The 25,026-nt window shown below is 38.9% G+C and overlaps 1 protein-coding gene across 1 annotated transcript in view; it reads left to right on the top strand.

Moving 5' to 3' along the window:
- Positions 1–4,315: 4,315 nt before the first annotated feature.
- Positions 4,316–25,026, top strand: part of FAM160B1 (family with sequence similarity 160, member B1) — a 34,426-nt gene continuing 13,715 nt past the window's right edge. The window contains exons 1-13 of the mRNA XM_010859589.1: positions 4,316–4,432; positions 6,121–6,199; positions 12,911–13,080; positions 14,805–14,909; positions 15,359–15,481; positions 19,550–19,828; positions 20,005–20,201; positions 21,391–21,505; positions 22,120–22,196; positions 22,504–22,696; positions 22,868–23,037; positions 23,433–23,576; positions 24,756–24,846. Coding sequence (XP_010857891.1) covers positions 4,316–4,432; positions 6,121–6,199; positions 12,911–13,080; positions 14,805–14,909; positions 15,359–15,481; positions 19,550–19,828; positions 20,005–20,201; positions 21,391–21,505; positions 22,120–22,196; positions 22,504–22,696; positions 22,868–23,037; positions 23,433–23,576; positions 24,756–24,846 — 1,860 coding nt within the window. The remainder of the gene's footprint in view (positions 4,433–6,120; positions 6,200–12,910; positions 13,081–14,804; positions 14,910–15,358; positions 15,482–19,549; positions 19,829–20,004; positions 20,202–21,390; positions 21,506–22,119; positions 22,197–22,503; positions 22,697–22,867; positions 23,038–23,432; positions 23,577–24,755; positions 24,847–25,026) is intronic.

Below are 25,026 nucleotides of genomic sequence, written 5' to 3'. Positions count from 1 at the left end.
AGAGGGCAGGCGGGCGCTGCGGGGTCGTCGGGGCGCCGGGGGCCTCGGGCCTGGCTCTGAGCGAACCCCCTGCTCTCCTTCCTGCTCCGGGCCGGCCTGGAGCCCTTTTTCTCGCTCTAAGAGGGCAGGCGGGAGTCCCCGGGAGGAGCGACCGCTCCCGGCCCGGATCGGGGGTCGTCTGATTCCTCCGATGGGACCAGGGGAGTCGGGGAGCACCTGGCAAGGTCTTGGGGCGCTCCCCCGGACTCCCTGACCGTTAACCTTCTCCCTCAAAAAGTGGTCAGCGTTGACCGAGACAAAAGAAACGGCCTAACACTATTTGGGTTTGTTTTGTTTTGTTTGGGGGGGGGCGGGCAGGACGGGGTGCTCTTGCCGGGGGGCGCGGCTCTGGCAGGGAGGCAGCCCACCCGACAGGTTTCGTAATCTAGCCAGGTTTTGCTCTCGCGGGCCGGGCGGCCGGACTCAGCTGGATCTCCTTGATCGGTGTGAAATGCATTTGGAAGGTCTGATCGAGTGTGCTTTAGACATTTTCCAAGCCCTCACCCAGCACCAGGACCATCTGTTTCCTTTCTTCTCTTCCTTTCCTGGACGCTTTTCGTCTTTCCTGCGGTTGTACCCCGATTTGAGGATTTCAGACACCAGCATAGGGGGACAGCACTCAAATCTAACACTACTAAAAGAGAAGTAACTCATAAGAACGTGTCTTCCTGCTGATTCAGTGATAAGGGGTCGCATTGCTTTCCTTCGGTTGTTTTACCTTAGGCTGGCAGAATTGCCCAAATCGAAAAATGCACCCTGAAGTTCATAACAAGTGCAGTTTTGCTAGACGTGCTACTTGGCTAGTTTTAGAAATGTCATTCTCTTTCTGTGTTTAGTTTTTGGGTGACATAGCACATTCAGATCTACATAACTTTAAGGGGGGAAAACACACAATTTGCAATATAACAGTTTTTACGGCCAGATAAAAATAAAATGGATCTTTAAAACTCAGTAATGGAAAACTTTTGTACAGTTTTTAAGTGCTGTGTGGGAAATGTTTTGAGTCATTTTAGATCTGCTACAGGTTCTTGAGAAAAGGAATGTATCAAATCAGGCAAGACACGGTTTTTCATGAATGAAGAGCAGTATTGCTCTTGAGGGAGATGATAGCCTTAGACTCTAAGGCAATTTTTAATTTTTCTTTCTTGCGTATACACCAGCTACAGCACCTTACTTTTAGAATTCAATAAAATTTATAAAAAACAGTGATATTTACATTTTATATTATTCCTTAACTTAAAATATCAAGAATCATTTACTTTTTTGACACTGAATACAGCTTCATACTGAGATAATTGGGGATAAGAATTTATTACATCATTTATATTCTATACTAATTCAGGCCGATATTTACAGAAATAAGTACTTAGAAAAAGAAAGATGGCTTTCAGTGCTCTCACAGTAAAGACTCATTTTTGTCCTGAGGCCTGTGTTTTCTGTCTGCATTATCTTCTTATAATTGTGTATGTTAGCATCTCCCAAATTATCCGTGTAAATTGTCTGACTCTGCCTCTGTAATATCCAGGTTGTCTGCTTTGCTGAGGTTAGAAAAAGAGTGGATTATATTCACCTGCCCCTGGGAGTTAATGCACTGCATTTAGAAAAGTAATGTTTTTATTTACTTAGCATTAATGTTTTCAATTGTGATACTTACTAGTTTACCTTGATAGGCAGTTAAATGTGATGAAAAATTTTTGGTGTACTTTTTTTTTTTCTTTTCCCTTTTACCATTCTCTTGGAAATGAACCCATATGTAATGCTGAATAAGCCATCTTTGTGTTATTTGAAGAATATCTTTTTTTTCCCTAGCCCAAGATTGGTTTCCATTTATTCACTTCTGTTTATTTGCTTGACTTTTTTTCTATGGCCTAGTCTTACCATTCCTCAGTTCATTTCATTAGCTTTTCTCTATCCTCCTTTTAATTTGTTTGCCCAATTAGTATTTTCTGATATAGCATTGCAATTACGATTATCAGGGTTCTACAGAGAAGGGAGATAATCCTGCAGACAGATGCTGACATGACCTTTTTTCAATTGTGTCACTGTATGAATCTTTGTAATGTTTTCTCAACCATTTTGGTATTATTATTTTCTAGGTTTTTTGATTCAGTTGGATCCATCTTCAAATGTGTTTTTTAGGGTCAACCAGATACACATTCATTTAAATAGGGTTTAGGTGTAGAGTTTTCCTTATTGTTTAATTAATGATTTCTTCTCACTTCCTGTTAACTACTTAAAAGGATGACATACAACTAAGATATTTTCAAAGATCAGTGCTTGAAGATGTGTTATTAATCTGATAGGCTACATTTTGAGTTTAGGAGAGAAATTCACACCTTGAGCGAAAACAAAAACTGTAATGTAACTCTTGCCTCCTTTTTCAGAAATGACAGCTTTCCTTCAGGATAGAAATGATTGGCTAGTAAGAGTCAGGAAATTAGCTAGTTGCCACAAGTCTGAAATCAGGCCTCTCATCTAATTAGTTCTGAGGTGGATCATTTTATCCCAGCTTCTCCAAAGGATAAATAAAACACCTTCCATTAGTACAACTCAGTATTTGTTGAGGGCCTTAGTCTGTGTGAGGTAGTCTGCCAGGGACTAATATCTTGTAATTCCAGTCAGTTCCATCCTTGAAGGCAGATTTATTCCAGGAGGATAAAAGGGCAATGTCAGGAAAAAATGTTTTATCTGTCTTAACTAGTTAGTTCAAGGTAAGTCATCTTTCAGAATTTGGATGCATTATTATTTTCTTGTAAAATTATAATTAAGATTTAATGATGATTGTTGAAACTAGCAATTCCTTAAAAATCTACTCTGCAGTAGGAATTAAAATGTCAAATGAAACGTAGGTAGTGTTTTCTTAAGTGTATTCTTTTCCAGCAAGTGCTCTTTAACTGTCATCCTTTAGTCACGCAGCATACGTTTTAGGAGCCCATCAAGAAAGCACAGTGCGAGTTCACGGTGAGACTGCACTGGTAGGCAGAACAGACGCACAGGTTGAAGTATAAGCCGTGCCCAAGCTTGTGGCCTGGCCCCTAGAGCCAGACAGAGCAGGGTTCTGGGCTTGCCTCTGCCCCCTACTTGTTCACTGGACAACTTACTTAGTCTTTGTATGTTTCAGTTCCTCATTTTTGTTGTTCAGTCAGTGAGTCGTGTCCTACTCTTTGGGATCCCATGGGCTGCAGCACAGCTGGCTTCCCTCACAGTAAAATGGAAGTAATTAGACCTATCTGATAGAATTGTGAAAATTAGAATGACCGGTACTTAATGCAGTGCCTGGCACATAGTAAGTGCTTAATAAATGTTAATCATTATTGTCACTATTTGGATCATTGTTCTGTCAGTGCGTTCTGTAGGAGGAGGGGAGCAAGCACTTAGGACTGGAAGGCTCCCTGGAGGAAGTGAGACTTGAGCTGGACATACAGCAGCAGAGGAGATAGGTGGGGGGGTGTCACAAAATTGCCCGGAGGAAGAAGCAATTTAAAAGAGTTGGGCCTGGAATGTTGATAATGCCTGTGAGGCTGCTCTGAGAACACTACTTCTCATCTGAGTTATCAGCTGCTGCTGCTGCTGCTAAGTCACTTCAGTTGTGTCCGACTCTTCGCAACCCCATGGCCTGCAGCCTACCAGGCTCCTCCATCATGGGATTTTCCAGGCAAGAGTACTGGAGTGGGCTGCCATTGCCTTCTCTGGAGTTATCAGCTAGGTAGGTCCTTTTGTGTGGTAGGTATTTTGGGGAAAGACCTCCAGGTTTTTAATTACCAGTAGTGTTGCCTTCTGCAGGTCAGTGAATGGCTCTCAGTTTTGACAAGAGTTTGGGAAAAGTCGGAGTTTATTGTGAGAATTTAAGGCCACACGTAAGTGTAAACTTTGGCACTGTGCCTGGCACATAAAAGTGAAAGAAAAATGAAGTCACTTAGTCGTGTCTGACTCTTTGCAACCCCATGGACTGTAGCCTACCAGGCTCCTCCATCCATGGAATTTTCCAGGCAAGAGTACTGGAGTGGGTTGCCATATCCTTCTCCAGGGGATCTTCCCGACCCAGGGATGGAACCCAGGTCTCCCGCATTGCAGGCTGATGCTTTACCAGCTGAGCCACCAGGGAAGCCCTGGCATGTACCTACTCACTAAATGGCAGCAGCTGCCCTGTATTCACTCAATAAACATTATTCAGTGCTTACTATGCGCCATCATTGACTTGGAAACTAGGGGTTCGGTGATGAACAAGATGATATAATCTTTGTAAACTCACTGAGTTCACAGTCTGGTGGAGGAGATGGATAACTCAACAGTCACCAGCATGGGCTCAGGGCTGGGAGAGAGGGAGCCGGCAGTCAGGGAGAGGATGCCGCAAGCACGTGTGGAAAGGACTGTGCCCTCGACAGGAAGTCTGGCCAGATTTCTCCGGGAAAGTGATATACCCTGGAAATTCCCTTGGAAAAATTAAACAAAGCGTAATATTTACACTTAACAAACTCAGTACATTTTTTGAAACACCAAATTTCATTTGGGTTTGTCCCAATTGTTAATACAGAATTAATTGATTAATAACACTTGTTAATACTGCATAAAGCTAGTGTGTTAAAAGGTCTATAACACAAGAGAAATTCTGTATATTTTGAGGAGATTCTAAAAATAAGTAGCTGATTAAAACTGACTTTTTAATCTAAAAGTTTCAGGAAGATTATTTTCCCAAATTAATTCTTTCTTTCTTATTTCTCTAATTTTTTTCTCAGTCTCCCACGAGTTTTCTCTCTCCATGTTCCTGAAGTATAGTAATGCCAAAGATTTTTAACTCCATTGTTAAGGATCTTAAAGTCTTTAAATTTTTTCATAGCCTTCTATTTGGAAATGAGATGAATATTTACATTCTCTTAATGCAGTACTATCAGAGTGGTGTGAATAGGCACGGATGAAAAAGTTGGCAGAAAGATATTGATGATTGCAGAAAATTTTTCAGGTCCATTTGTTTCCTGATTACGTTTCATCTTCTGGATTGAAACACTTAGATATCATGACCAATGTTTATAATTTACTCAGTAGTTTGGAAATTGTTTTGAAGGGTTTTGAACTTTGAGGTCTTTATGGGAGAACCAATCAAAATGGAACAAGTAGAAGTTCAGAAGTAACATGACCTCTTAGGTCATCTGTTTAGATGAATCTGTGAAAATGGGAGATTACACTGCCATAGTTGAGGTTCCCAAAATGGAAACCTATTTGCTATTATGAAAACTGGGTCAGCTGTACTTTCTGATGAAAATTTATTGACAATGCTAGGACTGGGAGAGCATGCTCTCTCTGTCACTCATTTTAAAGAACAGAAAATATTGTAAAGGTGCATCCAAGTCTTTTTCTATCTGTTTAATACCCATTTAAAATACTTTTAAGTTTGCAATGAGATGGTTGAAGGGATATAGTTTTGGCCTTAAAACGTCTGAAGTAAATTTCAAAATCAAAAATGTGAGACGTTTTTGACTTTGTGGAATTTAAATTGGTAGTGTCTTGTTCCTGTGGTCATTTTGCTAAAAATATGCACTGCCTAATCTAGGCTTAAAAAGAAAAGATTGACTTTTGTATGTCATTGAAAATAGAGAACAGTTTTGCTCTGATTACAGGGCTGACTTTGGTATGTATTTTAGTAGTGGTGATGTGTAACTGTTACATAGCAGCTCTTTACTGTTTTGCATTTCAAAGTCCTAGGTACAAAGATCCCTGGTTATCAATAATTCATTTTACTGATACTTTAGTAATAGAATAGTGTGTGTTTTCATTGAACTCTGTTACTTTTGAAGTCATGTATAGTAACTACTTTCAGGGAAGGAGAAAAAAAACCCAATACTATAATTACTAATAACACTGATAAATGTGTTTTTCCTCTTTCTTAATAAATTATATTACTTTCTTGGATTTGACATTGTCTTTGTTTCTCCTTGATAGTTGACATACAGAATCAAATTAAAGCTCATTCCTTATTAATATGCTGCTTTTGCATCATTAGTAGAAAAATACAGTTATATTTAATATGAAAATTTTAATGCCATTTTCTTAATTGTTGTGGTCTTTTTGTTTGTGTTTGTATAGCTTGCACCTTCTCTTCCTTTACAAGAAGATTTTGTTTACCACTGGAAGGCAATTACCCATTACTATATAGAGACTTCAGGTAAGAAACCATGCTGATATTAATTAAACAGAAAATTTATGAAATATTAAAATACAAACTACTCTTCAAAGTTATTTTGCATGAAACTTATAAGCAATTTATTTTCATTCCTCTCATTCAAAAATACAGCTGTTGAACACCCACTGTGTGTCAGTGTTGTTCTGGGCACTGGGTGGTATGCCACTCAAATAGACAAAATATCTGTCCTAACAGAGCTTGTATGTTGATGGTTGTTGTTTAGTTGCTAAATTGTGTTTGACTCTTTGCACCTCCATGGACTATGTAGCCTGCCAGGCTCCACTGTCCATGAAATTTTCCAGGCAAGGATACTGGAGTGGGTTGCCATTTCCTTCTCCAGGGGATCTTCCCAACCCATGGATGGAACCCTGCGTCTCCTGCATTGACAGGCTGATCCTTTACCAGTGAACCAGTCAGGAAGCCCAGATATATTGATTGTATTAATCACTCTGTCATGTCCGACTCTTGAGACACCATGGACTGTAGCTTGCCAGGCTCCTCTGTCCATGGGATTCTCCAGACAAGAATACTGGAGTGGGCTGCCATTCCCTTTTCCGAGATATATTGATTAGGAGGAAGCAAACAATAGACAAGTTCTCATAGTGTGTCGGATGATAAGTGCTAAGGAGAAAATGAAGCAGGCTGAAAGGGATGGAAGTGTTTGGGGAGTGGGGACAGAGCCATTGGAGACAGACGGCTCTTTAAGATTAGAGAAATCCTCATTACCCCAGGTGACTTCTGAGCTGAATCTGAAGGAAGGAGGAAGCAAGCCTGGAGGTGTCTAGGGAAAAGATCCAGGAGGGCGCGCAGTGCACACTCCCTGAGGCTGCAGGGTGCAGCACTTGGCATGCACTGGGGACCGCAGGAAGTGTGGCTGGAGCAAAGTGAACAAGGAGAGAAATGGGAGGGGATGACATCGACAGGGGAGGGGCGCAAGTTCACCCAAGGCCTTGAAGCCATTGCGAGGGCTTTGGCTTTTACTCTAAGATGGGGAGCCTTTAAAGGGTTTTGAGCAGAGGTGTAACATAATCGGCTTTAAAGAGATCACTCTGGCTTCTGCAAGAAACTTAGATTGCAAGTGTGCAGAGGTGAAGTTGGTAGAACAGGGGACTGTTGCAATGGTCTGAGCAATGTCGGTGGCTCAGACCAGGGTGGACGTGTGAGAAGTGATTGTACTCTGGGTATATTTTAAAGAAAGTTGTTAATGGATTGAATATTGGGTATGAAAGAATAAGAATGAAGGATAACTCCAAATGTTGGGGCTTAGGCAGTTGGAATAATAGAAGGAGCACTCATGGAGAATGTGATGAGGAGATTCTGGGAGGAGCAGGTTTGTGAGAACATTTTGGACTTGTTTAATTTGAGACACCCATTGTATGTGCAGCTGGATATTGTCAAGCAGACAGTAAGAAAAAGGGATCTGGGATTTAGGGTGGAGGAATAAACTAGACATGGAATTGAGAATCATTAGCATGTAAGTAGGACTTCCCTGGTGGCTCAGAGGGTAAAGTGTCTGCCTGCAATGCGGGAGACCTGGGTTCGATCCCTGGGTCGGGAAGATTCCCTGGAGAAGGAAATGGCAACCCACTCCAGTATTCTTGCCTGGAGAATCCCATGGACACAGGAGCCTGGCAGGCTACAGTCCATGGGGTCGGACACGACCAAAGAGTCCAAAGAGAGACACGACTGAGCGACTTCACTTTCACTTCACTTAAGTGGGATTTAAAGCCATGAGACTAGCTGAGATTACCCAGGGATAGCTACAGACAGAAGGAAAGAAAAAAGTATTCAGGAACTGAGCCCTCATACTCAGTGTTCAGCGATTAGGAAAATGAGAATGACAGCAAGCAAAGGAGATTTTGCTTTTGCCAGTGATGCGCCAGACTGCCAAGAGAGAATGGTGTTCTTAAAGCTGGAAGTAGAGAGAAGGATCAAAGTGTCTAATGATGTCAAGTTGATGAAGGCTAGGAATGGATCATTGGATTCAGCCATGAGGAGCTCATCAGTGGCCTTGATAAGGGCCCTTTTAATAGCAAGAAAGAGAGAGGAGACCTGATTGGAGGAAGTGTAAGAGACAATGGACAGAGAACATATTTGGATGGTGTGTGAAGACCGCTCTCTTGAGGAGTGTTAGTGGAAAGGAGAGCTGAGAGACAGATCAACAGCCGCAGGGAGAAGTGGCCTTGGGTGGGGGTAGGGGGGTTAATTTTTTTTTTTAAGATGGAAGGTACTTCCATTTGTACTTTGGTGAGAATGAGCTGGTAGAGAAGGAAAGGTGGGACGAGAGTCATAGGAGATAATTTCTGAGCCATATCCTTAAGTTGGCAAGTGGGTTATGGGATCCTAGTGCATTAGCTAAGGCTTAGCCTTCATAGGTTTATGGACAGCTCACATCCATAAAATTAAGGCAGAAAGGAAAACATATGGGTGTCAATGCAGGAAAAGAGTGGACATGGTGTGGACGTCTTTGGAAGTTATCTTCTTTGTGCTTCAGTCTTTCTTAGTGAATAGGCTGAAGAGCGAATATGGGGAAATGTGAATAAATTAGGTCAAAGTTTGACAAAGTTTTTCTGTAAAGGGTCAGACAGTAAATATCTTAGGCTTTGTAGGCCATACAGTCTCTGTTGCAACTATTCAATTCTGTTGTTACAGTGCAAAAGCAACCTTCCATAATACATTAAAAGAAGAGCATTCCTTTGTTCCAGTACAACTTTATTAAAGCAGATGGCAAGGCTGGGTTTGTTGCCTGAGCTGAAGTTTGGCAACCTCTGAAATAGGAAATAGACTAGTAGCCTTGCTCCATAGGCCTGTGGGCTCCCTTAAGGAATATAGAGGTCAACGCTAGTGGATGTGCAGATTGAACACGTATTTTTTTAACTGAAAGAATACATGAAGAAACAAAAAGTTGATTTGGCAGGCTGGTGGGGTCATAGATAATTCTTTAAAAGTAAGAAATTCCTCATTTTTATGTAATAAGTGATAGCAAACTATCTATATATACACCTTTAAATGTGAAGTGTAATTTTCACCTCAATTTGGATGTTTAGATGGCACATCTATAGAAAAGGTTTTTGACAGGAGCAATCTTTTCAAAAAAGGCTATTCTTAACCCTTGTGAGTTTTTCACCCCTCCATAGTCTTAAGGAAATGCTTTAAAGGAAGGCCTGTAAGTTCTTGCTGTAAATGATTTTTTTTTTGCAATCTCATAGCAAAAGCAAGTGTATATGTTACAATAAAGTATGGGACAAAAAAGTGGGTCAGGCACAGAGAGAGAAGGAAGCAGGGAGAAAACTAGGAGGCGGGGTCTGACCCCGGGCTTGAGGATGAGCAGTAACTTTTGAGGTAGATAAGGAGGGTAAAGGCATTTCAGTAGAAGGAATAGCTTATGCAAAGGCGCTGGGGTCTAAACTTGGTTTAGGATGGTGAGAGTGGACAGCAGAAACTAGATCTTCTAGGGAGCTCGGATTTTAATCCTGTCAAGTTGAGCTAATAGTTCATTTATTTCTCAAAAAAAAGGTCTTTTTGACTGTTTTTCTCCATAAATATGTGTAATCAAACCATGCTTAAATATTCATTCTTTCCTGGAATGTTTATATAAAACAGGTGAAAAAATACTTGTAAAAAGTAAATTTCAAATAAAATTACACACCATCTTTTATTAGCCCTAGGCTACTCATTTTAGAAGAAAATGAAGTGAGACATCATAAGTTAACGTTCTTTGAATTCTTACTGTGTGCTAAGGCACTGGGCTTCACACACATTATTTCGTTGAAATCATACAGTAGCACTTACTGGTGTTGATCAGCTCCATTTCACAGATGTTGGTACTGAGGCTTAAGTAGTTTGCCCAGGTCACCCAGCTAAAAGAGACAGAGCCAAAGCTTGAATCCAGGTTGTCCAAGTCCAGGACTCATGCTCTTAATACTATCCCATACTCAGTCGTATTTGATACGTCCTCCTGGGAACAAAAGTGACTCTTCTCTTTGCCTTGTTTTCTCCATAAGCCTTTAGTATTATGGTTTAGTCTGTGTGTGTATATATACACATACATGTGTAAGTGTACAGACGGAGCTTTATATCATCAGATACACAGCATACCAGGATTGTATTGCGCAAACTATAGCAGTACTAAGCAAAGAACAATAGAGACATAAAAAAACTTGTCATTCCCTAATACACTTTATATTTAAACATTTTATAACACTTCACATTTTATAAGAGTAATTTAACTCTTATATAATAAATTTAGGTTGGTAAAACCATGTGTTTTTACTATGTTAAAAGTATTCAATAATTTTTACTTTAAAAAAATCAGTATTTTGTAAGAATTTTCCTGAGAAGCAGCTTTTACTTTGGGAGTAGATATCTGCTGATGAGAGGAGATGTCAGAAATTTTCAGTAGAGGGTTTTTCTTTGGGCTCTTCATGTTTTCAGATCTGGAGATGAATTGGGGGCAGTTCAAGTCTTGACTTCCCAGTATTACAAAGCAATGTTCATGCTAAGTCGCTTCAGTCCCGTCTGACTCTTTGCAACTCTGTGGACTATAGCCTACCAGGCTCCTCTGTCCAAGGGATTCTCCAGGCAGGACTATTGGAGTGGATTGCCATGCCCTTCTCCAGGGGCTCTTCCTGACCCAGAGATCAAACCCATGTCTCTTAGGTCTCCTGCATTAGCAGGCAGGTTCTTCCCACTAGTGCGACCTGGGAAGCCCACAAAGCAATGTAGCAGTGATCAAAACCAAGCCTGTCCTCTCCACATATCCTGCATTATTCAGCTTAACATTCAAGGCCAACTTATTTTTGTATAAAGAGACCTAAAGTTTAGAGATGGCAAGAATACACAGAACTGTACAAAAAAGATCTTCACCACCCAGATGATCACGAAGGTGTGATCGCTCACCTAGAGCCAGACATCCTGGAATGTGAAGTCAAGTCGGCCTTAGGAAGCATCACTACGAACAAAGCTAGTGGAGGTGATGGAATTCCAGTTGAGCTGTTTCAAATCCTAAAAGATGATGCTGTGAAAGTGCTGCACTCAATATGCCAGCAAATTTGGAAAACTCAGCAGTGGCCACAGGACTGGAAGAGGTCAGTTTTCATTCCAATCCCAAAGAAAGGCAATGCCAAAGAATGCTCAAACTACCGCACAATTGCACTCATCTCACACGCTAGTAAAGTAATGCTCAAAATTCTCCAAGCCAGGCTTCAGCAATATGTGAACTGTGAATTTCCAGATGTTCAAGCTGATTTTAGAAAAGGCAGAGGAACCAGAGATCAAATTGCCAACATCCTCTGGATCATCGAAAAAGCAGGAGAGGTTCAGAAAAACATCTATTTCTGCTTTATTGACTATGCCAAAGCCTTTGACTCTGTGGATCACAAGAAACTGGAAAATTCTTCAAGAGATGGGAGGTCAGGAAGCAACAGTTAGAACTGGACATGGAACAACAGATTGGTTCCAAATAGGAAAAGGAGTACATCAAGGCTGTATATTCTCACCCTGCTTATTTAACTTATATGCAGAGTACATCATGAGAAACGCTGGGCTGGATGAAGCACAAGCTGGAATCAAGATTGCTGGGAGAAATATCAATAACCTCAGATATGCAGATGACACCACCCTTATGGCAGAAAGTGAAGAGGAACTAAAAAGCTTCTTGATGAAAGTGAAAGAGGAAAAGTGAAAAAGTTGGTTTAAACCTCAACATTCAGAAAACTAAGATCATGGCATCTGGTCCCATCACTTCATGGCAAATAGATGAGGAAACAGTGGCAGACTTTATTTTTTGGGGCTCCAAAATCACTGCAGATGGTGACTGCAGTCATGAAATTAAAAGACACTCCTTGGAAGAAAAGTTATGACCAACCTGGACAGCATATTAAAAAGCAGAGACATTACTTTGCCAACAAAGGTCCATCTAGTCAAGGCTATGGTTTTTCCAGTAGTCATGTATGGATGTGAGAATTGGATTATAAAGAAAGCTGAGCACCGAAGAATTGATTCTTTTGAACTGTGGTGTTAGAGAAGACTTTTGAGAGTCCCTCAGACAGCAAAGAGATCCAACTAGTCCATCCTAAAGATCAGTCCTGAGTGTTCATTGGAAGGATTGATGCTGAAGCTGAAACTCCAATACTTTGGCCACCTGATGCAAAGAACTGACTCATTGGAAAAGACCCTGATGCTGGGAAAGATAGAAGGTGGGAGGAGAAGAAGACAAGAGAGAATAAGATGGTTGGATGGCATCACTGACTCAATGGACATGAGTTTGAGTAAAGTCCAGGAGTTGGTGATGGACAGGGAGGTCTGGTGTTCTGCAGTCCATGGGGTCGCAGAGTTGGACACAACTGAGTGACTGAACTGAACTGAAAGTTTAGATCTTCTGAACTGGCTAATTGAAATAACTTTTTTTAATTGTAAATGCATACAAAGTTCTGAGGTTATTTGTTTTTTTTTCTGATCATGTTTCCATTTCCATACCCCATAAATGGTTCCTTTTCTGAATTATTATGCATGAGTATTAGCTTTAGAATATCTTTCAGAATATAGATTGTATTTGAATAAGATATAAACCTCACCCGTGTGAACAATTCAGATTTTTCTCTGAATAGAAACAGGGAAATACAAAGAGTATTTTAGGTGCAAATGTACAATTTAAAAATGTTTGAATACTTGATGAATGTCTTTATTTTTTAGATGATAAAGCCCCGGTGACAGATACAAATATTCCATCTCATCTGGAACAGATGTTAGTTATCTTAGTACAAGAAGAAAATGAACGGGAATTTGGAGAGACGGGGCCATGTATGGAATATTTACTTCATCACAAGATCTTGGAAACATTATATACCTTAGGGAAAGCTGATGTAAGTTCCTAATCCACGTGATGTTCTTAGGCAAGTACATGTAATATATGTTTTCATGTCTTAGAGATAAAGAAGCTGCCAAGCACTAAATTTAACTGTAGAGGTGTATATTAAGCATGGAAGGATTCAAGTCAGTACATGAAAAAAAAAGAAAGTTGTATGGCCTGTATGAGTATGACTTTCCATAGAGGTAGCAAAGCTCCCAAATCCTCTAGACAACTGGTACTTAGGCTGCTTAGAATTACAGTATAAACATTTATAAAAATCTACTCAAGTGCAAATGCTCAGAATCAAAGGAAATGAGAAGGATCCCATTGAATATTGGGTTACAAAAATTATTTTTCATAATCCTGAAAGAAAATGTCACTGATCATTCTGACATTAACACTTCTGATGAGTGGAACCAGTTCAAGTAAGTCTCTTTGATGAATCTTCCTCCTCTTTAAAAATAAAGAGTTGATCAGCAACAGGCCTCCCCCAGCTCTAAAAACTGGTGCTTCTGTTCTGTGAATTTCTGTAATATATGTGAAAATCAAACTAAAGAAATCTCAAACAGATGTTTAAACAGCAAATAGAATTATGAAGTCATATTGAAGACGATTTCCTTTTAATTAAGTCTGTAATTCTCCAATTCATTTTTAGGTTAGATTCATTCAGTTTATATTTTCTAGCTAAATATCTACTCACTAGTATCTTCCAATTCATTCCCTTCCTCCCTCCTTTTTCCTGTCCTTTATAGAGAGAGATTATGCAACATTATATTGAACACATATTAATCAATTTCTGAGCAAATGTTAGTAATTATTCTACTGGGAATTTTATTTTGATATTGATGATTATAAATATTGTATTTTATCTGCATAATTTAAGGTATTTACTATCTTCACATACTATTGGGCTTAAGATTATAGCTTATGCTATTTCCATATAATGTGTCTATGTTGATGTTTTGGAAATGTTTTGTGACTATTTTAAATCTGAGTCAACATAAGCAGGTTAATTTTAGAACGTGTAACCTTGCTAACTCATACTCTCTTAATTTACAGCATGCGTAATCGTCAGGTTTATCTGCCTTTCAGCAAATATTTAAAACAATTGGCATGTTATCAAAACTTATTTATTAAATATTCATTGCCTATAATAATCATAATGTAAATAATTTTGTGACTAATTTAAAATAGCATTGTTAGATTAAATCACAGCCATTTATACATCAGATCAGATCAGTCGCTCAATCGTGTCCGACTCTTTGCGACCCCATGAATCGCAGGATTCCTTTATTTACATACATGTGTTAGACTTTATTTACTCCTCCATATATATGATGAAAGGTTATTGATTACCTGTCATAAATGTAAGTGATAAGATGCTGCCTTTGCCTGGGCCAGGGAGTTTCCTTTTACCCTAGCATTTAGAACATTAACAGCTTGGCATTACCTGAACCAAACTCCAGTCTCCATGGCACATTATCACCATGCTGTTTGTGATTACATCAGTCTTTGGTCTCACACACTCTTATAAATTTTATTTGTAGAATACCAGTCAGTAATAATTTGATTCAGAATTTTATTTAGACAAAGTCATTAACTGTTGTCTAATTGCATTGATTTTTGAAGGTGGAATACATTCACATACATTGTCTCTGGTTTTTTTCAAGCTTTTGAGTAAATAAGTTTGCACTGTCTGTTTTTTTCTTGTTTGTGTTTTGTTTCTCCTGCACCCAGTGTCCTCCAGGAATGAAACAGCAAGTCTTGGTGTTCTATACCAAACTCCTGGGGAAAATCCGACAGCCACTGCTCCCACACATCAACGTGCACAGGCCCGTGCAGGTAGCTCCTTCCCTTTACATCGAACTATTTGGTTCGCTGCTTTTTGCATAGAAGTAATTTTATATGATTTTTCTAAGGGTAAAAATAACATGCAAAGTAGCACATGTTGATACTTGAAACTTTCTTGATGCATGACATTGTATTAAATGCCCTTCATGTCTCTATATTTCTCTCTTAAAATTTTATACATTAATTTTACCATTTACTTACTTCCATGACATCTCAAGAAGTTTATTAAATACCTCACTAATTTTTTAGAATAACATGTTTGAAAAACTTGATACTAGCACCTATTTGATACAGGTGATTGCAAATAGTGTTCTTTCTGGAAAATGCAATGTATTTGCATTATTTAAAATTTTAAATATCCTGAAAGTGAATGAATGGCTGTTTAGATACTTGTTAAAAAAATAGCCTAAGTTTAAATTTTGTTTTAAATTTTTTGACAGAAGCTGATTCGACTGTGTGGTGAAGTCCTTGCAACGCCAACAGAAAATGAAGAAATTCAGTTTCTCTGCATTGTGTGTGCAAAGCTGAAACAAGATCCCTATTTGGTTAATTTTTTCCTGGAGGTATAGTTTACTTCTTGTCAACCTTCAAAGTATGTGTGTATTAAAATTATCATGAGAATCGAATTCTCTAAATAATATTAGAAGAAATTATATTTTGTGAGTAACAGCCTGTTTTACTTCCCCAGAATTATTTTCATTTAGGAGCACTGTTTTATTTTAACCTGAAATCTCCTGAGAAAAACTGCTCTCAAAGAATGTGACTGAACCACATGTAGGGAGCAGAACAGGGGCTGGACAAATACAAAGCTACAGCTTAGGAGCACAGCTCGAAGGGCAAATGTGGAAGAGGGAAGTCATGGGAGTTTTTAAGCTATCGTATTTTCAGCCAGGCTTGCTCAAGCGTGGTGTGTGGGTAACCTGACCTAGGGAAAGAATGGTGTGTGCAGATTTGGACAAGATGTGAAACATCACGAGTCACCTCCCCACCCTGGTATAGCATTTTATTGCTCTGCTAATTGGTACTGTTTTTTCCTAGCCATAGTCACCAAATTGTGGTTTACTTAAATCAGTTAATATTTGGATTTTATTTCCAGTTTTAAATTAGAAAATAACTCTTCTGTTTTTCCTGCTTTCGTTTACTTTTTTTTTAGCAGTAGTCATTTAGAAATATATTAGGGAAAATGTTGGTGTTTTTTACTTTTTAAAAAAAGGTTTTTTTTTTATCTTTTTTTTTTTTTTTAGATTGAGGTGTGTTAAACACAGTACAGCTCAGTGTCTCTGATTCTGTGAGTTTGACAGACACAGTTTTATAACCACCACTGCAGTCAAGATACACAGCAGCTCCATCTCCTTACCTCATGTCCCTTCCCGGTCATCCTGTTTCTACCTCTGCCCCTAGCAATCATTGATCCGTTTTCATCCCAAGTTTTCTCTTTTTCAGAAAGTCATAAAAATATAGTCAGCCTTTTGAGTCTGGTTTTTCTTTATTTCACTTCCATGCATTTGAGAGTCGTCTGTGATTTTGGTCACAAACAGATACTACTTTATACTACTGAGTAGTATTCTGTTGTACGGATGTACCTCCGTTGTTTATCCATTCACCAGCTGAGGGATTTGGGGGCCAGTTTGAGATAATTACAAATGAGGCCATCGTAAACATTCACAGATTTTTGTGTGGACTTAGATTTTCATTTCACTTCAGGAAGTACCTAAGAGTAGGATTTCTGGATCATGTAGTAGTAAGTGTGTATTTGCAAAACTCTTTCCAAGTGGGTTTATCATTTTGCAGCCCAGGGGCAACATATGAGAGCTGTTGTTCCGCGTCCTTGTCAGAGTGGGTGTTTTTTGTTGTTGTTGTTTTGTTTTTAAAACTTTTAGCCATTCTAATAGATGGGTTCATTTTTTATTTCATTTTATTGAGTAAGTAATTCAGGATATTATTCTTCACTGTTACTGAGGGTAGGTAAGCACCTACCTTACCAAGCTGCAAAATTGCGTGGATTTAAATTTCTAAGTTAGTGTTAAGGACTATGAATACCTGTTTTTCATGACATATATTTTGAAAATTTGCTTCAAAATGATTATACTAGCCTTGTGATATAAACATATCAAATATCTTGATTTGGCTAACTGTGAGATTTTTCTTCTCAAAGTTCATTTTTAGTTAAGTTTGCTTGGGTAACCAAATTACTTTAGATGCATAGATTTTTTCCCAAGCTTAAGCTTTAAGGAGATTTTCTCAGAATCTCTGATACTTGTTTCAGAAGTACACAGCCATAGATCAGAAACTGAAAATTTGCAGGCATATGTATGGCTGCCTGTCTTCAGAGAAACATTTACAGGTAGACCTCAGCAGAAAAAGCACCCTTCTGAATTAGTGTCATGTCTGCTGTGATCCCACATTTTTATAGCACCTACTTCTCCAAAGCCTGGGGTGGTAGGTGACTCCATTTTCTGAACTGACTTGACTATTCCTATGCTTTTAATATTAAATTTTAATGCTTTTAATGTCAGTTATTACAGTCTCCCTGGCATTAGAGTCATTTATGTGCATTTTATTTTCTCTTCCTTGTCAGTAAGCTCCTTGAGAACAAGGATTCTATTTTATTAATCTTTGGGTCCCCATAGCTTCTCTGGTATCTAGCACAATGCGCAGTAACTGTTTAATTAACACATTGAATGAATGAATCTTTTGAGACATGCAGCTTTATTACTAGTATGATAGTAATAGAGCTTCCCTTGTGGCTCAGCTGGTAAAGAATCCACCTGCAGTGTGGGAGACCTGGGTTTGATCCCTGGATTGGGAAGATCTCCTGGAGAAGAGAAAGACTACACACTCTAGTATTCTGGTCTAGAGAATTCCATGGACTGTGTAGTCACGGGGTCGCAGAGTCAGGCACAACTGAGCGACTTTCACTTTCACTAGTAATGGAAGTACTTTGCATTTCTCAAGCATATATCCCTTGAAATCTAATCTCTTGCTTCGTTTACATCAGCCAGTAGATGCGTTTGCTATGAGTTAAATGCAGATGGTAGATAGGTTAGAAACATTCTTTGCTGTAAAGGAGTTGGTAGTCTGGTGATGAGCGAAGACTAACGTTCAAATACTGTAATCTAAGGTAGAGTAAGGCGAGTATCATAAGAAAGATAAGAGTAAGAAAGTTACAGAGTAAATGCCCCTAAAACTTGACAGGATGAAGAGATCACATCTGCTTGGTCATTAGGAGGGAGCATGGAAGAGGCTGTCCTTGAAATGAGCCTTGACAGATGTTTGAATAAGAATGGGCGAGCACAAGTAAAGGAGTGAAGATAGGGAGTCCGTGGTGTGATTCACAGTTTAATTAGGCTATGTGGTAAGAAAGGGACCCAGACGGATAGATTGGAATTGTCAAAGGCTTTGAATTCGTGCTTGCTTGCAGAGCTTTTTTAAAATGCAGATCCCTTGGTTCCACCTCCAGATATTTTCATTCTGCATTTTTATCAAGCCCCACAGAAAACCACGAGCCAGCAGTCCTGAGTTGAGAAACACTAGTTCAGGGAGTGAGTGCTGAAAGTGAAAGTGTTAGTTGCTTAGTCATATCCGACTCTTTGTGACCCCAGGATTGTTCTTCCTCTTGCCATTCTTATCCGAGATGCTACTCCCAACAACAGTATTAACATTTTAGATGGAATAAAATGTTTGACATTCATAAAAACTATAATACACAGTTGACTCCATAGGAAATTGGGAAGTTGTTTGGAATATTCATTCAGTTCCATAGGATTGTTTTCTTCTAATATATGTGCTATGAGCTCAATTTCTCAGTAAGATTGGTCTAAACTATACTTTTAATAGCAATAAAAGTGATTTATAATATCTATCATGTAATTTTGGAAGTGGAACTTTGACTTTATTCAGCATTTAATGCACTTCTCTGATGAAGCACTCTGATAGGTCCTGCAGAGAAGCTGATTTATGATGAATTCTAAATTGTGTGTGTGATTTGATTTTTTTGCTCTTGCGTTTAAATAGAAAGCAGGAAACCTTTGCCTGGAAACTAATGATTTGCTTCCAGTTAGGTTCTTTTTGTGTTTGGCTGTGTACAGTGTGGGGAGGGGGTCAAAATATTTCAAGCAAATCTTCGTTTTTATCTTCAGAAACACTAACAAGAATGTCCTCAGGGTATTGAGTTATATTTACAGAGCAGAGGTATAAGGAAAAGCCTTAGAAAAATCATCTTAGAAACTAATTTTAGAAGAATCAGCATTAGGGTTATTTATTTTTAGTAGGCCAGTGATGAGAAAACAATTAACGGCAGCTGAAACTTCCTGAATCTTATTTTTTCCTCACTAACGTCAGTTGTTTTCAGTAGCAGTCAAATAATTATTACTGATATTGTTCATTGTTTACAGTCAGTGTAAAACATTTTGTAGATCCTGTTCTGAAGACTGTGATAAATGTCTATGTAATTTTAAGACATCTAAACCACAGTTTGTTTAAGTCTAGGTATTTTCATTTGTCATAACACTTTTATCTGTTGTGACAGTGGCCAGATATTGAGTGTTGATTACAGAAAAACACATTAAAATATGATTTCTGTTCTGTAAGGCTTTTGACGTGAATCTTACAAAACATGTGTTCCTTTTCAGAACAAGTTTAAATCATTGGTTTCCCAAGGAGGCCCAAATGCAATTTCAGAAGATGTATTAAAAAGTCAAGATTCCTTGTCAACAGATACAGGCCAGTCCTGTCAGCCAGAGGAACCGTTGGGCGCTTCTGGAACGGAAGATCAGCCTTCTCATCAGATGGGTGACCTGTCCACGAGCTTGGAAAACCTCAGTGTCACTGCACTCCCAGAGGCTACAGTTGTTCGTCCAAACCAGGATTACAACCTAGTGAATTCTTTGTTAAATCTTACTAGAAGTCCTGTGAGTCATCTTCTTTTCTTTTTTTTCCCCCTAACATAATCACCATTAAATGCATAGAAAAAAAAATTCTATTTTTATTTTGGCATAAAACGTTAATCTGTTTAAGGGGAATTTTTCCAAACAACCTGAGGTACGTCTGATTCAAGCACCGTAAGGGTGTGTGTTTTTCCCCTCAGGATGGCCGAATAGCCGTGAAAGCCTGCGAGGGCTTGATGCTCTTAGTGAGCCTGCCGGAGCCAGCCGCCGCCAAGTGCCTCACGCAGAGCACATGCTTGTGCGAACTGCTCACCGACAGGCTCGCCTCCCTGTACAAGGCCCTACCTCAGTCAGTGGACCCCTTAGATATTGAAACAGTGGAAGCAGTTAACTGGGGGTAAGAGCCGCTGTTTGTGTTTTCCTATGAACGTGACCTCTTAAACATACACTTTTAAATCCATTTGCGTTTTGCAGTGATAGACCTCTTTAGGTTTGAAAAATATAACATTGCTAGTCATCATTAAACCAGATTGTTGTTTTGAAGCTTGCTTTGAACTTTGTTATCAGGAACGAATTGGTGTGGTAACAGTTTAGGTGTTACATAGTTAAGCTATTTCCCTTTGTCTCTTGTAGTGATCAGTTAATACCTTAAGATCGATAACTTTATCTGACTATATTTTTTTAAAAACCAAAAAACTTGTGTGGAACCTCACCTCCCACCTCTCACCTGTTTCCCCCAGCGTTACAGCTACCCTCTTGATTCTCATATGGAAACAGGATTACTGCAGAACATTTGTAAGTTATTAAAAGTGTGAAAGTACTTCAGGCGTGTCCTGACTCCTTGCGACCCCACGGACTATACAGTCCATGGGGTTCTCCAGGCCAGAGTACTGGAGTGCATAGCCTATCCCGCCCCCAGTGGATCTTCCCAACCCAGGAATTGAACCGGGGTCTCCTGCATTCCAGGCAATTCTTTACCAGCTGAGCCACAAGGGAAGCTCATTAAAAGTGTAAAGCAGCAAAAATAAAATTACTCGTAATCCCACCACTTGTAAGCAGCCTAACATTTTTGACATCAGACCTGTTACTGTTTCTATGTGCATTTTTAACCTTTCTTTGGTTTATACTTGTTTTTTTTCCACCCTGTATTCTGTCAACATCTGTAGGCCAGACCCACTTCTTAACTTCACTACTGAGTAGTATTTTAAGGCAGGAAGAGAAGCAGGCCAGTCCGTTCCTTTTGCCGTCCCTCCCTTATGCTCCTTTCCTTTTGTCCTAGCGGCTGAGAACTTCCAACTTTCCATTCCTATTACTCAGTCAAATTTATGGTAGAAATATGAGGAGCTGTCTCAGTGGTTTTTCTGCTGTAGCTCCATTCTCCACTTAATGAGTGAAAATTATTTGCAACTTTTATCTAAAAAGTTTTATCTTTGGCTTTCATGTATAAAACCCTCTTCTGATTGTCATCCAGTCTCACCCGCCTGAATATATCATCCTGTGTGTTCATTCACGGGCCTTTATCTCCCCGTATGCTTTGAATTGAATTAATGCTTTCGAATAACTCTGTGTTCTTCTGTGTCCTATAGCTTGGACTCATATAGTCATAAAGAAGATGCTTCAGCATTTCCCGGAAAAAGAGCCTTAATTTCATTTCTCTCCTGGTTTGATTATTGTGATCAACTCATAAAGGAAGCACAAAAGGTTTGAATATTTTGTTGTTTATTGATAACTTAAAAATGTAAATAACTACTGAGTGAATTTGAATACTCAATCTATATTCATAAATGTCTTAATTGTCTTTGGATAGATAGCACAGTTAGTGAAATAAATAAAATGAAATAACAAACCCTCCAAAAGTATATATGTGTTTGTGCATGTGTGCATGTATGTGTATTACAGCATACACATCTGGTATGTATGTATATGTGTATGGCATACACATCATGTATGTATGTATGATTTATCTGGAATAAATGACAGTTAAGTTCTGCCCTTATGTTTCTTTAAGTATTATAGCACAACCCTTTACAAGGTAACATCGGCTTCCCTGCATTTCTCCTCTTTGGGGAGATGTTAATACAATAAGCGGTTGGGATAATATTTTTATCCTGTTTGTCTTTATTCTTGGAAATTTAAATAACATGTAAAGAAACCAGTAGCTAACATCTCATCTAGGTTTATATGCCATCAACAAGATAAGCAATAGGCAAGTTTGTTTTTCTACATTAAATTAGATGGAGAGTGCAAATTGATTTGTTGGTGTTATAAATTAATCTCTCATTAAAAAAAATATGATACTTAATACTATGTTCTAGACTGCTGCTGTTGCTCTTGCCAAAGCTGTTCATGAAAGATTTTTTATTGGTGTTATGGAACCTCAGCTAATGCAAACGTGAGTGGCCTCTTTGTTGTTGTTTAGTAGATAGGTCATGTCTGACTCTTTGTGACCCCATGGGCTGTTGCCTGCCAGGCTCCTCTGTCCATGGGATTTCCCAGGCAAGAATACTACAGTGGGTTGCTATTTCCTTCTCCGGGGGATCTTCGCAACCCAGGGGTCAAACCCATGTCTCCTGTACTGCAGGCAGATCCTTTACCTCTGAGCTACCAGGGATGCCCATGAGTGGCCTCTTTACTTTTTGAAAAAAAAAATCACTGTGTTCTTGTTATTCTTGCGCCCTAATTACCTGTTTATTATGCAGTTCTGAGATGGGTATTCTGACATCAACTGCTCTGCTCCATCGCATTGTTCGGCAAGTAACCTCCGACATTTTGCTTCAAGAAATGGTGTTTTTCATCCTTGGAGAACAGAGGGAACCAGAAACTCTGGCAGAAATTAGCAGACATCCTTTAAGACACAGGTTAATTGAACACTGTGATCACATATCTGATGAGGTGAGCTATACAAGGATTTAGAATTGGACTTAGGTTCTTAGGTACTGACTTTGATGTACTTGTCATGTTTTGAATACAGCCTTATTTTCTGTGGCTTTTTATTTTGAAAATTGAAATCATGAAAAATAGTTTAAGTATTTTTCAGTTACCTTTTATCATTTTCGGTTTCAGATCAGCATAATGACATTAAGAATGTTTGAACATCTTTTACAAAAACCCAATGAGCACATTCTTTACAACTTGGTCCTAAGAAATCTTGAAGAAAGAAACTATACAGAATATAAACCTGTGTGCCCAGAAGATAAAGATGTAGTGGAGAATGGATTAATAGCAGGAGCAGTGTAAGTTTCTATCCAGCTCTGAATTTAACATTTCATATTAAGTCATAATTTTCTCCCCTCTTAATTTCTCTTCTCTTCCTTCTTCTCTTAAAGTATTTTAAAAAATACTTTAACAGTTTAAAAGTTTTTTTTAAATAAAATTTAGATGTCCTGATACTATTGTCCCTTCAAATCACAAGCGGCAGTATCTATTCACTAAACCTAACAAAGTCAATATAACCTTGAGTTTGATGTTAGTAAAAAATGTTAATTTCTCTGTACAATATAAATACATTCATTATTCCTTAATTCCTTTATTAGCAAAATTATGTAAAGGTTTCTGAGAACATAGCAGAGAATCTTTTGGTTTAGAAAATATAATAAAATTTTTTTATGCATCATTAAATTAAACTTAGAGATCTGGAAGAAGATCCCTTATTTACTGACATTTCACCAGATAACACTTTGTCAAATCAAGAGTGGCTTAGTTCCTCACCTCCTGCTACTCCAGACCACCCCAAAACCGATGGGAAAACTGAAGTCCACAAAATTGTAAATAGGTGAGTTGCTGTATGTATTTGACTTACATCTCTTTCTCTTGTTTTTACAACGTATAACAGCTCTGCTCTTTGATCATTATAGAGATATGTCATGAACTCATCTTCCCTTTTTTAAAGATTATGTCATCTTTTTGAAATGCTGATGTAGCTAGTGAACAGCCTAGAGGCAACAATCGATACAAAAGAGGAAAAAAAACCCTCTAGAGTGATAGTGATGAAACTAATCTTCAGGGTACTCTTCCTTTTTTTTTTTTTAAATGTAAACGATTTTAAGTAATTCCCAGTTGGAACAACATTGAGAATTTCCAGTTTGACGGATTGAATTTACTAGCCATGTACTCACATGTGCTAAGTGGAGGGCTATTTCTTCTCCTTAGTTTGTGTTTTTATATATATTTTTAAACTAAAGTAATTAATTTATGTTTATTTATTTTTGACTGTGCTGGGTCATTGTTGCCTTGCTCAGGCTCAGGCTTTCTCTAGTTGCGGAGAGCAGGGTCTCTTCTTTGCGGTGTGTGGGTTTCTCGTGTTTCGGAGCACGCGCTCTAGGTGTGCGAACTTCAGTAGTTGCGGCACACGTGCTCACTAGTTGTGGCGCAGGGACTTATTTACTCCGCAGCATGTGGAATCTTCAGGACCAGGGATCAAACCCCTGTCCCCTGCGTTGGCAGGTGGATTCTTATCCATTGCACCACTAGAAAAGTCCTTTATGAAGGGTTTTTTTTAAGTGCCTTTTCCCCAGTAATTTTCTTCTTTTTCTTCCTCTGTAATCCTATCAGTGACATGCCAGGTGCTGCGAGGTGGCTTTAGAGAAAACTCCACACTAGTGCAAGATGCATAGTTAGGGTGCATGAGAATCTAAGGTTCTGTTACGTAAAAGCCAGTTTCCTGAGACTAACAATCATCAGGGCTCTCTGTCATTCCCTGTAATGTAGAAAAAGTCATCTTCTGCTTGATTTCTACTTTAAGTGGAATGAGTAATTTTTAAAGAAAACCTTTAAAATAATGACAGTATTTAATCAGTAAATTGTAGGACTGATTCAAGATAAATACTTTTCAAGTTTCCATCTGCATTAATACTTGGCTAAACTGACGATACTGCTAGATAGTTTAATACACATAGAGATATTGAATTGTGAGAGTATTTGTGTTACTGATGATGGCTGTTTTTCCTTTAAGTTTTCTCTGTCTGGTCCCAGATGAAGCAAAATCGTCGTACCACGTGGAGGGCACTGGATATGACACCTACCTCCGAGACGCTCACAGGCAGGTAGGTGAAGTGATTTGACGCGAGATCTAATAAGATGCACAGACTCAGCCCTCGTCACACGGGCCGCGGTTATTTCTCCAGAGGTTCCCCTTTCTTAACCACTTGAACTTTCTGTCAGTGACCTGACTGCCTTTCACTGAGTGTGTGTCTCTGTCCCAAGATTTCTCTGTGCTTCCTCCC

This window comes from Bison bison, unplaced genomic scaffold (assembly GCF_000754665.1).
Source record: "Bison bison bison isolate TAMUID 2011002044 unplaced genomic scaffold, Bison_UMD1.0 scf7180017864456, whole genome shotgun sequence".
Taxonomy (NCBI): domain Eukaryota; kingdom Metazoa; phylum Chordata; class Mammalia; order Artiodactyla; family Bovidae; genus Bison; species Bison bison.
Note: the sequence above shows the minus strand (reverse complement) of the source record. Positions and strands in the feature narration are given on the sequence as shown.